The sequence below is a fragment of the Mytilus edulis genome, chromosome 1 (genome assembly GCF_963676685.1).
Source record: "Mytilus edulis chromosome 1, xbMytEdul2.2, whole genome shotgun sequence".
In the NCBI taxonomy this organism is placed as follows: domain Eukaryota; kingdom Metazoa; phylum Mollusca; class Bivalvia; order Mytilida; family Mytilidae; genus Mytilus; species Mytilus edulis.
In genome coordinates this window covers 91,661,556-91,679,135 of record NC_092344.1, presented here as the reverse complement: position 1 = coordinate 91,679,135, position 17,580 = coordinate 91,661,556, and the positions used below count along the sequence as shown (strand labels likewise).

Sequence of the window (17,580 nt, the reverse complement as noted above, 5' to 3'; positions counted from 1 at the left end):
TCAAAGGGTCAAAGTAAATACTTTGTCAAAATTTTATGAAAATTAAACGAGCCAAATTAATTTAGTGAAGGTGTGGGTACCACCTTAACATAAAAGGGAAAGCATTGACAAGGTTTCCATTAAGGCTTTGAATGTTTCCCGATTAATGTATCCACTCAACAAAAATGTTATCTGAATAAAAAAACAACAGAAATATTGCTTTCAATTTTTAGACCATCAAAAAGGAACCAAATAATCTAATTGAAATTACAGATGTATTCATATTAATAAAGTGTTGAACTCTGTTGATTTTCTGGAGTTACTTTGCTCCCTCTGCATCTCTATCTTTTCTGAATTTTATTAAATAATGACGCCGCTTCATAGGTCTGTGCATGATCACAGCGTACATTGTAGTGACACGTGAGCCTGCGAAAACGTACTTCAATCGTAGTGAACCGAATTAGAAACGTACTGATCACTTGTATAATACGCACTGAAACGTACTAAAACGTAGTTTATACGCAATGAAACGTATCAAAACTTAGTATAACGGGTCCTGTTTATTTATTGAAGAACCTTACAAAACGTAGAAGAACGTATCAAAAAGTGGCTAAACCTAGTAAAACGTACGGACCGTTACGAAACGTAGCATTTCCATACCTGCCAACTTTTCAAAATGCCCATGGGGGTTTTGCATGCAAGATGGCTGTCATAGTCCTGAGAAAACCTTCAAGGAGGCCTTCATATACGTTTTAATGTTGTTTTTTGGCTTCTTCATATGATACTTTTATAAGCCTAATGTCATTGTAAAATTAATTGTTTTGTTTAAAATTGTGAACAAAATTGCTCTTTCAAAATTTCATTTTTGGAGCCTCCATGGGGAAATCCCCCGCAAATAGTGACAGTTGGTAGGTATGCATTTCTAAAAGTACTAAAACCTAGCTGTCGAAACGTGACAGTGTGACTGGGGCTTCACGTGCGAAGTAGCCATACGAGTTGTAGAAACTTAAGCTTTAACTGAAGTATGAATCAAACGAAATTTCAGATATTAAAACCTTTTTAGGTCTTATTTTATATAGGATCCAATTAATATAAAATTATTCATCGATGACATGCAATACATGAAATTGTTGTCCTTGTATAACATGTAACTTTTTAGTATTTAAATTATTGTCCTATCCTACGACATTGCTTATTTTCTTCTCAAATTCAAATGTATTGTCTCTTGCATGCCAAATATGTCAAAAGTATTAATCTGCGCCAAAGGAATCGTTTTGGTTTATTTTGACTTTTTTTTATACGTAACAAGGAAGTTTGATTTTTAGTATCAATAATATTGATATCAATATTACCTGAAAATAATTGTACCGATTGAACACGTACAATATAGTACTATACTTAACAACAATTCACTAATGGATAGTTCTCACAGATCAATCAAGATTTAGTAGGCGTGCATATATATATTATGGTAAAATGTGACTGTTGTACTTATGTCGATTTATAATTGTTTTGTACGCTCTGTCAAACACATGTATATATCGTCTGAAAATGTCACATATAGATAGAGGTGATACTACGTGTTGGTGCTGTCCAAACTGTGTTGGATTAAGGAGAATATTTGCTAGATTCTTTGTGGATGTAAGCATATGGATAATTGGTAAGAAATATAACTTACTTCCTTTATTTAAATAATTTGAAACAAACTTTTTGGCAATTAAAAACATAGATGGGACAAATAAGGTTTTACTGTACGTTCATTTAATTTTTATCTTAAAAGACAAATTAATACATATACATTTACTTGCAATACACGTTGGGAATATCCATTAAAACAAAAAAGAGATTGTACATTTAAATTTTGGTCATGAACTATATGTCATATAATCCCTACGACATAATAGATAAAGTGGTATCAAAACTATGTGTAGGGTAAATACAGTATAGATAAAACACTATAACGGTTATGTACTAAGAGAACTATATACTTTATAGATTATAAACTATTGTTATACAATAAAGAATGTCTACAGTATACCACCGTGGTGTTGATATTTCAAATAACTTGAATTTGATTTAGTTATTAAAAATTCACATGAGTGATATAAAGATAAGAAAACTTTAATTTGTTTACTATTTATAGAGCATTGTAAGTTTTTCTCGTTTAATAGCCTGTTAATTTTATAAAACTGGCCTTTAAAAAAAGTAAAAATGAAATAAAAAACGATCTTGTGGAACGCTTTCCTTAGTATTACTTGCAACAACAAAAAAGATTAGACACTAGGTTAAAATAACTGATCGTCATGTGCATGTGCTGCCTATCTTATTTAGTTTTACTTTCTAAGTAAGGTTTTACACCTATTCTTCCATGAGAGCTACATATATACTAACACATCCCCCACCCCGTCTTTTTACATCAAAAACCCGATCGAACTATATCATTTACACACAAAAACGAATTCTCCAAGTTTACATACATATTCAACACAGGCCCCTGTAGTGAAAAGGGGACAGGATTTGAAAGAACAAGCTTTCACTTCGTCAATACCCAGCACAACCGGACCAAGTAAAGCGAAGCTTTTCAGCGACATTTGAAATTATTTGCAACATCGTAGACAGAACACATGGTTGTCAACAAATAATGTTTAAAAGTTCCTTTTTTCTATATATTCAAGTGCTGCTCTTTTTTAGTAATTGGATATTTTCAAGTTCCGCCTATTATAGTAGTGGGGCATTTCGTTTGCCGGTATGAGTGTCCGTCTGTTCGTCTTGAATCAGATTGAAGTTTAGGTTTAAGGCAGGTTAATGTTTTGATTTAAAATGGTTTGTGGTCACATCTTCTTGTGACTTAGTACAAATGTTCATTATGTTCAGGACGAGAACAAATTAACAATTTATATAAAAAGGTAGGTTCTGCAAGAAGCGGTCGACCGGGATTAAGGACGGGAAATTTGTATTTCCACTGGAAGTTAAAGGTATGTTGGGTAAGAATACAATAATTGCGATGACATGAGTCACAAATGGACCACTCAAAGGTTTTTTTACAGGGTAAATTAACGTATAACGAGAGTAAAACTCCATCTACGCAATGCATATTAAAACGTTACAATTCCGATCGGACGTGGCTGCGTATTTTTACATCCCACAAGCCTTGAGTGGACGTCACATTTTTAAAAGGATTTTACTGTCTTGCGGTTTGTTCACTAACTATTAAATATCTGAGACTTGTAAAATAGTCCCAGTAAATATACGAGTACATGCCAAATTAGGAATTTACCACGGATTTCAATGTTCACTGAACATGGAAATCTATTGAGTTAAAGTTTTGGTTTGAGGTATGATTGAGTTTTAATTTTATGTAGTTATTTTGTGGTCGCATCAACTTAAAATCTAGTACGTGTTTTCATTATTAATTTAACTATTCAATATAAATATGCACAATAACTGAGTGTTTTGAAAAGAAATAAAAAATGATCGCTGAACGTAGATTTTTCTTTAATTCGAGCGGGGTATGGTGTTCTATGGATACATATTTTTGTTTTCATGTATTTTTATATTAGAAAGTTTGTTTTCTAATCAGGAAGAATCAACTTATGAAAACAATTGAATAATAAAAAAAATATGTTCCTTCCTGTAAACAAGGTTCATCAATGAAAAAAATACATAATGTTGATCCACACACACGGTTTCTTAAATAAAAAGGGATGGCAAAATTCTCCTGTATTCGTTTCAATCTTTATATGAAAAGGACAGTGACAATTTCTGTAATTTGAATATAACGTATTCATTTTTAATACTTAAAGATATTTCTACAAACTAGATGCATTCGTTATAACTTATATATCTTCAGAACTATAAATTGCCTTTGAAGACAACTTTGATATAATACTGTGAAATTAGAATACTTCCGAAAATTATAAAACTTTGCATCGAAGTGCAACCGGATTCAAAACGAATTCATTATTTTTTAAAGACATGACATACTAAGATATAATATTGAAACAGAATTGGTTATGGTTTTGAATGTCCTTCTTGTTCTTTCTTAAGATAAATACGAAAAAATACCAAAATCTATCAAATATGCATTAATTAAAGTAAGAGATACAAATGGCACCCACCATACGAAATAAACACTATAACATCTGACAGTTTGTTCCGTGATGGTTCTTTAAGGAAACTCTTTCCGTTAAAGCCATTTTAAGGCATTTATTTGTTTACATGCTGAATAGTTCAATATTATGCTTTTTAGAAGCTTAAAATACATAAACGAGGCTGTTAAACTCTGAATTTCATTTGTATTTATTACTCATCCTGTCACATTGATACAGGGGAAATTGCCCGTCTCTCCTTACATTTATGTATCATCGAAGTTCATGATCAAGTCATCACTTAGTATATTCTATATGTATTTGTCAAGACCCTTACAGACTACCGGTTGTTAATAGTAAACACATATTTGAAGGAGCTATATTTTATATATTGCTTATAAATATTGACCCTTCTCAACATGTCTCAAGTAAAAATCCGGGTACTAGTATGCCTGTTGTCATTTTGATATGAAGATCAGGAGGTGTGGCATGATTGCCAATTAGACAACTATCCACTAGAGTTCAGATGAAATAAATGTCAGCAATTATAGGCAACTGCACGACCTTCAAAAATGAGAAAAACCATAACGTATAGTCGGTTTTAAAAGGCCTCAAAATGAAAAATGTAAAATAATACCAACGAGGATACTAACTGCCTCATTTATGACAAAACAATGTACGAAAAACACATATCGCATACTGGTCATTTTATTATTTTTATTTTTAACAACTTGAGTATTGATAATAATTATAAAAAAGAAGATGTGGTATGGTTGCCAATGTCAGAGACAACTCTCCACAAGAGACCAAATGACACAGAAATTAACAACTATAGGTCACCGTACGGTCTTCAACAATGAGCAAAGCCCATACCGCATAGTCGGCTATAATAGGCCCCGAAATGACAATGTGAAACAATTCAAACGAGAAAACTAACGGCCTAATTTATGTTAAAAAAAAAAAGGAACGAAAAACAAATATGTAACACATAAACAAACGACAACCACTGAATTACAGGCTCCTGCCTTGGAACAGGTACAAACATACAGAATGTTGCGGGGTTAAACATGTTAGCGAGATCCTAACCCCCCCCCCCCCCCCCCCTTAACCTGGGACAGTGGTATAAACAGTAAAATTTAAGAACGAACTATAAAAATCAGTTGAAAACGGCGTAACTCATCAGATGGATAAAAATACAAATACTACAAATACAAGTGGACGTGGCCGTCCACTAAAAGATCATAACAGAGGATCAACGTCAGTAGTTTTTTTAATGCAGCTGTTGTAGCTTGCATCGAAAATGTTTTGTTTCCATATGTTTATTTGTTAAATCTTTCCATGAACAGATGTTGTCCCCCCTTTTCAATCGTTATATAAAAAATGGTAGCCGTTCTCACTACTTTCTCCGTCTAGGAATATAACATAGTACTTAAAGAAGTACGTGGCTATTGCAGCTATTAATCACTGTCCGACATAGTATATAGAATTGAGAATCTTCTTGAATAATCTAATTTGAATTTGGTGTTTTCTGTTACTATATTGCAACTTAATATTTGCTTTCAAGTCACTTTTACTAGCTGAACAGTTCTTGAAGATGCATTTAGTGACAGTTCATTCAGTTTTTTTACTGTTGTTGGAGGAAATGAAAGTGTTTTTTTTTTTGAGCGGTGAGCCACTTCATAAAATTATATAGTCACAACTTCATAATAGTCTATCTCAATGTGGTCTTTGCTATAACTAACTATTACGTATTTTTTAAAATAAGTTTTTGAAAAAGATTTCAATTGATATTTACAGAAAATTTATTGAAAATGCAAAGTGAAGGTTAATTATTTATGTTTGTTCGGAGTAAACGAAAAAGACTTTCTAAGGAAGCCTCGTCATACAATGATTTATTGAGAAAGAATTAGGTTAATGACGATTATTCAATGGGATAGTTAAATAATAATAATGATGCAAATATGTTTGGAAAAACATACTATCTACCACACAATCTCTCCAATTGTCAAACAATATCCGACATTGAAGAGCATTTCTTCCGGTAAACAAACTGATGATATTTTGAAGTACCGATATTATTGTCCATAGTTCGGATTACATTGACATAATTTGATAAGAATAAGGAGGATATTAATCTCCCCATAAACCAGTGAATTGTCACACATAAGGTCAAATAAATAGTTTGCGTATTTATGTGCATTAAAGGTGTCAACTTTATAGTTGTATATACACTTATGTCAATTTCAATGTTATAAATGATCCACTGATTCACCAAAGAGGGTCGAAAGATACAAGAGGGACAGTCAAAATCATAAATAAAAAAATAACTGACAACGCCATAATGAAAAATAAAAAGACAAACAGACAAACAATGGTACAAAAGACACAACATAGAAAACCAAAGACTTAGCAACAGAACCACACCAATAACTTTGGGTGATCTCAGGTGCTCCGGGTGGGTAAGCAGATCCTGCTCCACATGTGGCTACCGTCGTGTTTCTCATGGAAATACAAACCAGCAATCTAATTAAAAACCGATCTCTCATCGCTCCTGTTTCTGATATGTCGCGTGGGAGATCTAACGAAACCGGCTTTGAGGTCACATGTGAGTGAACTAAAAGTTATGAATTTATAAAGATATGCAAATGAGTTGACGACCTATTAATAAGCCAATCAAAAAAGTTTATGAATTATTTTGACTGACGATTTCGTCGTAAATAAAATGAGTTACATCCCTTTGCCTTACGTTAAACTTCCAAGATCGTGGAAGACTCAATTTCATTGGTCGAAAAAGACACACCTACGAGGTCACTCACATGTGACCTCAAAGCGGGTTTCGTTAGATCTCCCACGCGACATATCAGAAACAGGAGCGATGAGAGATCGGTTTTTAATTAGATTGACAAACCAGGTGAATAGTCTAATTTGGTAGGTCACATTCGTGGTGAAAAGGGAAGTGGATTGTAGTTATGACATAAGGAACATATCCAATATCAAACTCGCCCAAGACGGAGGATGGATGTTTTATAAAGACTGGAAGTTGTTTATATCAAAAAGAAGATGTGGTATGATTGCCAATGAGACAACCGTCCACAAGAGACCAAAATGACACAGAAATTACCAACTATAGGTCACCGTACGGTAGGTTATTTCTGATAAAAGTGTGTTTGGTACATACGTGATAATCTACCAACCATATTCTTCTATTATGCAACCAACAAAACATTAAATATTTTATACAAATTATGATACAATCTGAGCGAGGTAAACAATTATAAGGAAAATTCATGTCAATTTAAACAAAAACCAATAAGTTTGCAACCCAATGACAAGAAAACACCTTAAATAGAGATCTTCACCATTAAGAAAGCTGAAAATTAGTGCTGTTTTAGTTAATTCAGTTCTTAGTGGCGTCGAATCTAGAAAATTGAGATTAAAACAGTGGAATTTAAAAAAAAACCGCCAGCAATACACAATTCTCTAATGGAAAACAGAGCTTTACATAAAGACAGTCACTAACTTACAAAGCTCCTGGTGTAGAGTAGACACAAGAACAATTACAACTATAAAGTGCTGTAGCAATCAGCAACCTTTTATTTTCAATCAGTATTATAACAAAAGTTACATACCAAAACCTTACAAACAGTCAGTACAAAAAGCATTCAACTCTAATGGACAAAATACACAAGAACAAGGTAAACACTATCAAAGTAGTTTATATCAATGAATGCTCGTAATTACCGAACGCAAGCTAAACGCACTTTACCAGCTGATACCGAAAACTTGCTGGTCTGGAGAAAAAAAAGTGATAGAAGTTGGTTATTATATAATTTAGTCATGCAAATGTTAATAGGACATATAGGGGTAAATTTCAGTGGAAGTATGACACTAAAAGATGTATCACTATATAATATGTTATGTACATCAAATTAAAGTATATCATTTTTTATGCATTTTTATTGCCGATGTATCAAATATTTGAGGTTTCACAAATTGGTTTTGTAGCGACAAGTAGATTTTTCTTCATTCTGAGTAAGGGAAATGTTATATATAGCCTTTGGATAATTAGGGTTTAAGTTTTAGCCATGATATGCAAATATTCAGAATAGTAGATTATACTGGGGTTCTTGAGATAAACTTATCAAATTCGATTAGTACAGATCCGATATTGATGATTCTATTGAAATGATGTCACGAGTATATACTATACTATAATTCAAGTGTTTTAAGAGGTTACTTTCTCAAGGCAATATAATATGGTTAGAAAGCCGTAGGATGATGAAGAGTTTAGCTATGCATTCACTTTAAATTCTACGTACGTATGACAAGGGTATGACTATTTTAGTGGTCAAAAAAATTAAGATTGTAGTGACAGTTCGTCGTCCTTCAAAAGCTACAATAACAGTTTGTCTTTCTAAACTGTAATTAGAGGTCGTTTTAATGTGTACTTTGTTTGACTTTTAAGTTATTCTAAGCCTTCCTGTTGTGAAATTAACACCCATTTTTTTCTTTCAGTTGGTGTTCCAGTATTATATTTGTATAAAAACAGTGTACCATACAGACGAGGTTTTTTCTGTGACGATGACAGTTTACGTTACCCCTACAAAGAAAACACCATATCGGACGATTTACTACTGCTTATTGGGTTCGCTTTACCATTTGTTGTCGTAAGTTTCAATAACATACTTTTCAAAACGTCCATTCTGGTCTACAAACCAAGCAAGAAGTTACATCATTTTTGAAATTTTATTCGCAATTTTTCATTAACATAGAACTCTATTTCTGCTTTGCATATTATCATTTTTAAGAGCTGAGATTTGATATCGATATGTACATTGGAAACGAAATAGAAAAAGGGTAACATTTCAAATCATTTAATTCCTGAAAACAAACAAGGAAACCGTTATCTGAGATAGGTAGGTATATAGCATTTTCCTGTTATAGATATGAGGTTGTATCCTCGTGCAGTTCTCGGGTTTTGTAAAAAAACATCTCATTTTTTTCCTGACTAGTGTTGATATAGTATTTTTTCGTAGACTATTCGTTCAAAAGAAGGTTGAAATGATTAAGCCCATATTCGGAAACAGAAAAGAAATAGTACACCTAAATATCTAATGTTGTTTTGAATAACTCAGCGTGCAAGTTTCATTTTACAATCCTATGTACCACTCGATCCAAATGAACGACTTCAGTATGTATACGCGTTCAAGTATAATGACCTATAATAAACTATAAAATTATATAGTAGATTAGATATTAAGGTCATTTTTCAAATTACTATATCCGCTCTGGCAGTTGTAATTTGTTTTGTTTATTTATCCATTAATGAACCACAAACTAATTTCTGTCATTGTTACTTGAACTGAAAAGAAAATTGGTTAAAATGAATGAACCCGAAAAAGGTGAAAGAATTCGTATTCAGTAAGTAAAAGTAAGCACACGACTAATTAGGGTGACACAAGTCTAAGCTAAAAATAGTTTGATTTATATCTGCAATAAATTATAATATCATACTTGAGTTTATTCATATAACATTATCTTTGAATTATTACCAAACGTATTTTAGATACTAGGTTTTATCTTATTTTTCTGAAACTAGACACTTCCTCCATTTCATGCAGTGACATAATTTAAACAATGAAATCCAATTACTTGTGGTTGAAGATTGGAAATATGTAATTCAAATTTGTCAATCTTTATTTCTCTCAGTTTTCCTCTATTTTAGTTAGTGATTATCATACAAGTAAGAAGTTTAGCTAGCTATAAAACCAGGTTTAATCCACCATTTTCTACATAAAAAAAATGCCCCTACGAAGTCAGGATGTCGTTTTATGTGTTTTACCATTTGATAAGGGAATATCCGATTTGAATTTTCCTCGGTGTTCGGTATTTTTGTGATTTTTCTTTTTAATTTTTCTTTCAGTTTATGCTTAATGAATCTGAGAGATACCGGGTAACTAGAAAGACCGACCACGTGAACAAATACCTGGTTGTATTTCTGAAGATCTCATGTGCCTATGCATTTGGGTTTACTATTATAGAACTGATAATTCAGGGAGCCAAACCAGCTATTGGACGCTTACGGCCACATTTTTTCGATGTTTGTAAGCCAGATTTTTCAAAGATTGATTGCACTAAAGGGTAACTTTGAGTTTCATAATTTTATTAACATATAATGAGATCTTCATAACGAAATGTAATGCATTAGAAGAATAGAGAAATTGAATATAATCAAGTAAATTTTTTTCCCCCATATTTTCCATGCTAAGCAACCTAATTAAAAGTTTTTTTTAAATCAGTTTATGAATCAGTTTCCCTACACTATAACTTGAATTTCATAATTTTATACACATACAATTAAATCTGTTTAACGAAATGTAATTCATTTAAAATTACAAGGCTGAAAAAAGAAATTTGATTTATATTCAAGAAAATAAAAAAAATCTTCTTCATATGTTCCATGCTAATCTAAGCAACCTGATTAAAAGTGTATTATTGAAATCAGTTTATGAATAAGTTTCCGTTTACCAAATCCTTTGACATGTTTAATGAAATGAATATTTGTTTAAATTTGAAGTTTAGAATTTATAATAGAGAATCCTGTAAAAAGTTATATTTTTCATTTACAGATATATAACGGATTATAACTGTACAAATGCTAACATTAGTGATAAACTGGACAGAGAGAGCAGATTGTCCTTTCCATCTGGACACGCTGGATTTGCTATGTACAGTGCTATTTTCACGGCGGTAAGTAGTTTAAACATAATTTATTGTTCAAAAATGACAAATGGATTAGACACAAGTTTTTCCACTTAGTATCGTCTTCTCCAATAAGAAGAAAAACTTAAGCGGTAAGTATCCATGTAGACACCTCAGATTTACATACTACATTGTCAAAATAGAAACACATCCCCTGCATTCTTATACAAATTTCGCTTATTCAATTTATGTTGATCGTAACTATCCTGTTGAAATTGAAATATTGGATGCCACAAATACAGCAAAGTCTGCTTCATATCTCCGCCTACCAAACAAAATTGATGTGTAATGAGGATTGTTTGAGAACTAAGCTCTACGACACGATAGAGGATTTTAAAACAGGCAAAAGGTACCAAAAGAACATTCAAACTGATCAGTAAAAAAATTAAGTGACAAGTTTCCCTTTAAATTATGAAAAAAATCATTTTTGTAAAGCTAAATCCCAACAGCATGTGGAGAATATATCTCCCTGTTATACGATATTCCAGCTAGGACTTTAGTTTCTTTGATTGAGTATTGCTGGTTACAAGGAAGCTGATAAACCAACGGTTTCTACATATCCCTCATACTCCTAGATTGAGACGTCACTGAATGCGTCTGATCACCTAATACTTTACTTCCCATGAGCACTACCACGGGTACCCCTTGTGGAACAATAACTTCTAACCCTTCGGGAGAACAAGAGTTAGCCGGTATTCGGTGGGAATCGTATTGCTTAATCTCTATACTAGTTTTCTGCGCAACTGCTAATTTTTCGATTGTTTTCATTTGCATATAGTTTTTTCTGTTTTTCTTTGACTTATATGTTGGCTTACTTGGTATATTCTCCCATCTTGTAGGCATAACAAACAGGAATGATCACAATATAACTCTTTCTGGGGATTTCAGATTTAGAACACTGTAATTGTTATCAACCAAGGTTGCAACTCTCTCGGAAATGTACCTTTGTCCTTTCTTTCTTTTTTTTTTTTATTGTGCTACGGCTTATTTTGGTTTTGATTTTCCGCATATTTGATTTTTAACGTTGTTGTCTCTTTGACACATTCCCTATTTCCATTCTCAATTTTATTGATTAAAACAAATAATTAAACACCATGTGCCGCTCATACGGAAATGAGAATCATATGCTTATTCTGTTGCTGATATTGTGCTTCAATCACCCACGTAAAATGAATTCAATTTTGAAACTACGTGATTAAGAATTCATTCGATGTTAAAACTGTCCATCTGGTAGATATAATTAACATGTGTGTTAAGAAAATACCCGGTACTTGAAAGTACAAAGATTTTAAATTGAAAATCTAATCACACATTCCTGATTATGTATGTGTAGGTAGTGGTTGCATATACTTTGTTCTATGCGAGGTTAATTGAGGAAATAACCTCTACCTTCTAGTCTTGATAAACCAGATATGCAAGGTTTAAACTAATCAACGAGTAAAAAAAGAATTTAATTATATAAAGTCACTTTGTATATAATAGAATGAAAGGAAACATCAAAATGAAGTTACTTTTTGAAAATTGTTTTTTTAAAGATTAGTTTTCATCTCAATTTCACTCTATATGAACAAGTTGAGTGTAACTTAAACGAATCCAAATTTATTTGACCGTATCTGATATGATACTAATGAATGGAAACGTGTCGATATAAATAATTTATCAGTTCTAATTTTTGTTTGTTTTTAGTTATATATGGAAAAACAGGTTACCCTTCGATGTTCTGCCGTTGCAAAATGTTTCACACAGACAGCTATGGTTTTGTTGGCTTTAATGTGTGCTGTTACACGCCTGTATGACAACCGACATCACGTGTCAGATATTGTAGCTGGTTGCGTTTTAGGTGCTGTAATTGGATTTTATATGGTAATATTTAGTTTATGTCATTCCAAAACTGTTCAAGTTCATCTTTAAATATGAAAACAACAAGGTATAAATTGCATGCGTCCGAAGCGCTCCTCTTGATTTTTCTTAATTATGAACGCTCAAAGCCTAATATTTGAAATTCAAGGATGCATAAGAACCGAAACAGTTGAAGAGCTAGATAACCAAAACAAAAAGGCAAAAAAATAAATAAATAAAAGACAAATATTTCACCAACACAACCCAACCCAACCCAACCCTATTATATCCTTCTCTAACTTAATGTTAACAAACGTAACCCAACCCAACTCTTTAATACACGTCATTTTACAGCAATCATGATTGATTTAAAGAGATTTTCATTGATTTTGAATATAAAATTAACTCCTAAAGATTCGAAAAAAATCAAATGTTGTTCGTGCCTTTTAGGCAATCGCCTTTACAACACTAATTCATTCTACTTCGACATTTCTCTATATTCTAACTTTTCCCTCATTTATATGTAAAGGGTATATATAAAGGTGAACTCGGGATAGGTTTACAAATTCTTGTCTCACTTAAAGGATAAGTGTGCTCTGTTAGGATACTAGTACTTGAACTAATCAACAGTTTAATCAATAAATGGTTGAGTATCTAGGGTAGGAGTATTGGATTTTCAATATCAAATTGAGTTCAAACTTGTATTCACCCCAAAACAGACTTAAACTTGGAATAGCTTTTACTATTCGAATGAAAAGCCAGAAAAATAATCATTTATTTTGGTTTTTAAATCATTTGATAAGTTGGCTGTGTCTGTGGTATTGTGGCTTGTTTTCGAAAACTTTTAAAAACAAAGAATAAAATAAGCAATCCATAAAATTGAGAATCGAAATGGGGAATGTATCAAAGCGACAACAACCCAACCATAGAGCAGACAACAGCCGAAGGCCATAAATGGGTTTGCAATGTAGCGAGAAACAACCGCACCCGGAGGCGTCCTTCAGCTGGCCCCTAAACAAATATGTATAGTAGTTCAGTGATAATGGACGTCATACTAAACTACGAATTATACACAAGAACCTGAAATTAAAAATCATACAAGACTAGCCAAGACCAGAGGCTCCTGACAAGAGGCCAGCGTCTCATGTATACTGTCGAAATTGCAAAAAGACAGCTTTAGCTCTTCTTTTTTCTTGAACAAAATGTATTTTAAATGTATTTTTGGTTTATTTCAGTTTAAGGTCCTTGGAGAGAAAGCTTTACGTTCACGTACACTTCATTTAAAAATTCCATTTTTAATGCGAAAGCAACATCATCGAAAAGGGGAGATTTCTACTCCGACGCCGCTGTTAAGTCAAACATGTTCATCGTCATCAACCACAGAGATGAACCATTACTTCATTGGTCGTGATGGAAAGGAATCTAATTTGAGTAATGTCTGATTAACGTAATGTGAAATAGGGTTTTTAGTCATGTAACGAATAGACAATACTCATATATTTGAATTGACCGATGGAGATCCTATTGTTATTCAAGAAAAGATCCAAATATGAAACTTAATTTCCGTTAAAGGAATTTCTTTCTGGGACTAAATATTGTCCTATGAAATGTGCTGTTTAAAAAAAAAACACAACACAGACTCTATTGGTGAAACAACGCATCCATGTATCATCGATGACACGTTTGTTTGTGATTAGAAACTAATAGGACGAAATGCTGTAAAAGTTACATATATGAACTAGAGAAACAAATAACACAAGCGGAACACATGAAGATACAACCATATTTTTCAATGACTCCAAAGAAGACACAAAATAAGAATCAAAAGATTAATCCGTCTATGAAGAAGAATAACACATCATAGTATTTCGAACGCTAGCATGTGCTGCTACAGAGCGCATGTGTTACATTTGTGTAACAATTGTCTAAAAGAATTGACAGATTTGTAAATACAAAGTTGTTATAATATTTCATAATATTTATGTTACTTGTTACATTGATTTTTAAATAAAGAAAGACATTGAATGTATGTATTATGTATTTTACATATTTCTTTTAGTTATTACGTAATTGTTTTCCAATTTTAAAACTTCTCCCACGTAATATATGCACAACTTAAGGGTTAACTATAAGTACAGATTATATCACACCATCTACTATGAGTCTTTCAACATTATTATGAATATTTATAACTTATACTGAGTAAGATGGAAAATCCAAAGTTATATTAAGGAAACAGTAGTAAAGCTATGTCCAACTTTCATACATTGATTAAGAAGAGTCATATCAAGGTAAATAAAAAAACAACCACCGAAAATCGAAAACCGAGGAACTGACATGAACTTTAAAGGAAAGAGACCGGTGCGTCGACAGAGAAGTGTTTCTATATTTACATTTAGCATCCACATGCAGATCTACACTCAAAATGTCACAAACGGAATGAGGATCAAATCAGAAAAATAACAGATTTGACCACATTACTAAAATCTCATCATCTAAGATAAGGAAAATATGTCGCAGGCGAGTTGAAACACCTACACATCGTATCGGTTAACCAATTCGGGATGGTGATCGTGAAACATATGAAATGCCGATTTCAGTCGATATCGTCCTTCCTCATAACTCTGTTGAGAAATTTTTGTGTTCAGAGTACACCCATGTTAATAAATTCCGTGTATGGTGAACATTTACGAGCGTAACGTTTTAAAAAAGATTTGTAAACGAGGGTAGGATTATATTACAGTTACTGCTGAGAATTTGGAAATTGACAACAGTAAAGTTGAAATCATTACATTTGTCATTGATTCTGGTTGAGGGTCGCCAAATGTGATAAACATGAACCAGACCGTCTACTTTCGACATTACATTTAATCTCAAGTTCAATTGAATATATGAAATTTAAGGACCAATGAAGCAGAACATCATCAATATATCTGAAAGAGAAACTCAAGAATTTTCCCTTTTTGTTTTGAGAAGTTTATGTATAAATTTTGCAATCAGTATTCGTGCACAATTTATAGCTATATTACCTTTCAAATAAATCCAATTCATGTCCGTCAATTCAAATTTTGTCAGACGTAAAATTTGCAAAATGTATTTAATGTAAAATATTCCTTTTCAACTAGATTTCATTAACATTACTATTTTGTCAATCTGATTGATTTGAATAGTTTTGAGGATTCGTGGAAGTTGAAACCCAAAAATCCAGTAAAACTAGTTATATATATACATTAGATAAAAAAAACCGGATAGGTTCGTAGCTAAGACAAAAGCAACATATCTATGGTAAGCTCGAACTGAAATACTCCATATGACTCCGTAAAAAATTCAGAGGGATGACCTCAATTTCAGAATTAGAACCTTTTAAAATCTAAATAATGGGATACAAAGATGATATCTTTTATGAATAGATAACTATAAGATTTTAATAGCTTGACACAATATAAACATTCTTGATTCATCCCTAGTTTTCTTCATACATGTAAAGTGATAATGGATTGAAGTTTGTCGATCTGTAGAACACGTGATCATTTATAATAGACAATGAAAGCCATCATATCGAATTAAGTAAGACTAAGGAGTTTTGTACTGTCTAAACTGAACGCAATTCACATGTATCACAATTGTTTTGGAAATATATACCAGTAGGTTAATTCAATGATTTATTACTAAGCGCTGAAATATACTATATAAAATGCATTTATCAAGTAGCTCAAAGAAAAATTGAAACTCTATTAATCAGAATTACTTAGTTCTAGTCATGTGATGAGGTAAGAATATCTTTGTTCATTGACCGACTAAATCATCTGTACATTGGTGCGTTTTTAGTTTCTTAGTACTTTTAACTTTTATTCACCAACAGAGCATTCTTTGGTACGGAATTATGTTTTTGTTGTGCTCGTAAGGTTGTCATTTTTTTAATGGTATCATCATACTTTACTAAAGCAACTTTATCTAAAATAATTAATATATTACTGTATGTTTTTCATTCGTTCAAGGAGAATAACACCATTTTCCCAAGGCAGATATCGCATAGACAAAATAACTGTTTGGAAATATGCGCGAAGGAAACATAAATGTTTGGGATTATCCGCGTAGCAAAAATAACTGTTTTGGTGCATATTTGCACGACAAATTATTTTGCCTGCCTCAACATTTGTCTCATTTTCAGATTTGGACCACATTTAGAGACAAAAATACTAAATATGCCTTATATATCATTTACTGTAGTACGACGCTAGTTAAACCTGACGTGGAAAGTTAACACCCGGCCACTGAAAGCTTTATTTTTTGTGAAGCCACGGTGGTCGTGTGGTCTAGCGCACCGGATACAGTGCAGGCGATTTGGTGTCACGATATCTCAGTAGCATTGGTATGAATCCCGGCGAGGGAAGAACAAAAAAATTGCGAAAGCAATTTGCAGATCTAACATTGTTGGGTTGATGTTTAGACGAGTTGTATATACATATTGTACACAGCCATGTATCACCATCATTGCTGGTGATCCGATGGATAAATCTGTTGTAGAGTTGTCACTGACTCAGACGTACTTATAAATATAATTATTTTCTGTGACTGTATCTTGCATTAATTTGTAGAATCCTTTACTATAGATAATTGAGCTGATCTGTAAGAATAACATCTCCATGCCTTATAGAACCATATTCAAAACAGTGTAGCTGTGGCCATTGATTGACGACCTTAGGTTATCCCATTGACTGGGGCAGATTAGGTGAACGTGTGTCTGTAACGACAACTGCTCACTACTTACTTATTACAGAATTTAAACTGTGAGGTCACCAAAGGTTCTTAACGCCTTTAATATTAAAATAATTCGAAAAATTAATCAGGAATAACCTTTATGTTCTGATTTATATTATTGATATAAATCAAAACATCGTGTTCTTCCTGA

The 17,580-nt window shown here is 32.5% G+C and overlaps 1 protein-coding gene across 1 annotated transcript; it reads left to right on the top strand.

Moving 5' to 3' along the window:
* The first annotated feature begins 963 nt into the window (after positions 1-963).
* Positions 964-14,713, top strand: LOC139494771 (phospholipid phosphatase 1-like). Its single transcript, XM_071282969.1, has 6 exons — positions 964-1,639; positions 8,583-8,734; positions 9,991-10,208; positions 10,697-10,817; positions 12,516-12,692; positions 13,904-14,713. The coding sequence occupies exons 1-6, from the start codon at positions 1,531-1,533 to the stop codon at positions 14,108-14,110; spliced, it is 984 nt and encodes a 327-aa protein (XP_071139070.1). The 5' UTR covers positions 964-1,530; the 3' UTR covers positions 14,111-14,713.
* Positions 14,714-17,580: the final 2,867 nt, after the last annotated feature.

Excerpts from the sequence above, each read along its gene's own strand:
- LOC139494771 (XM_071282969.1), top strand. The coding sequence starts at position 1,531 with ATGTCACATATAGATAGAGGTGATACTACGTGTTGGTGCTGTCCAAAC. Across the intron at positions 8,735-9,990 it reads TCGCTTTACCATTTGTTGTC|TTTATGCTTAATGAATCTGA; the intron begins GTAAGTTTCAAT and ends TTTTTCTTTCAG. Across the intron at positions 12,693-13,903 it reads CTGTAATTGGATTTTATATG|TTTAAGGTCCTTGGAGAGAA; the intron begins GTAATATTTAGT and ends GGTTTATTTCAG.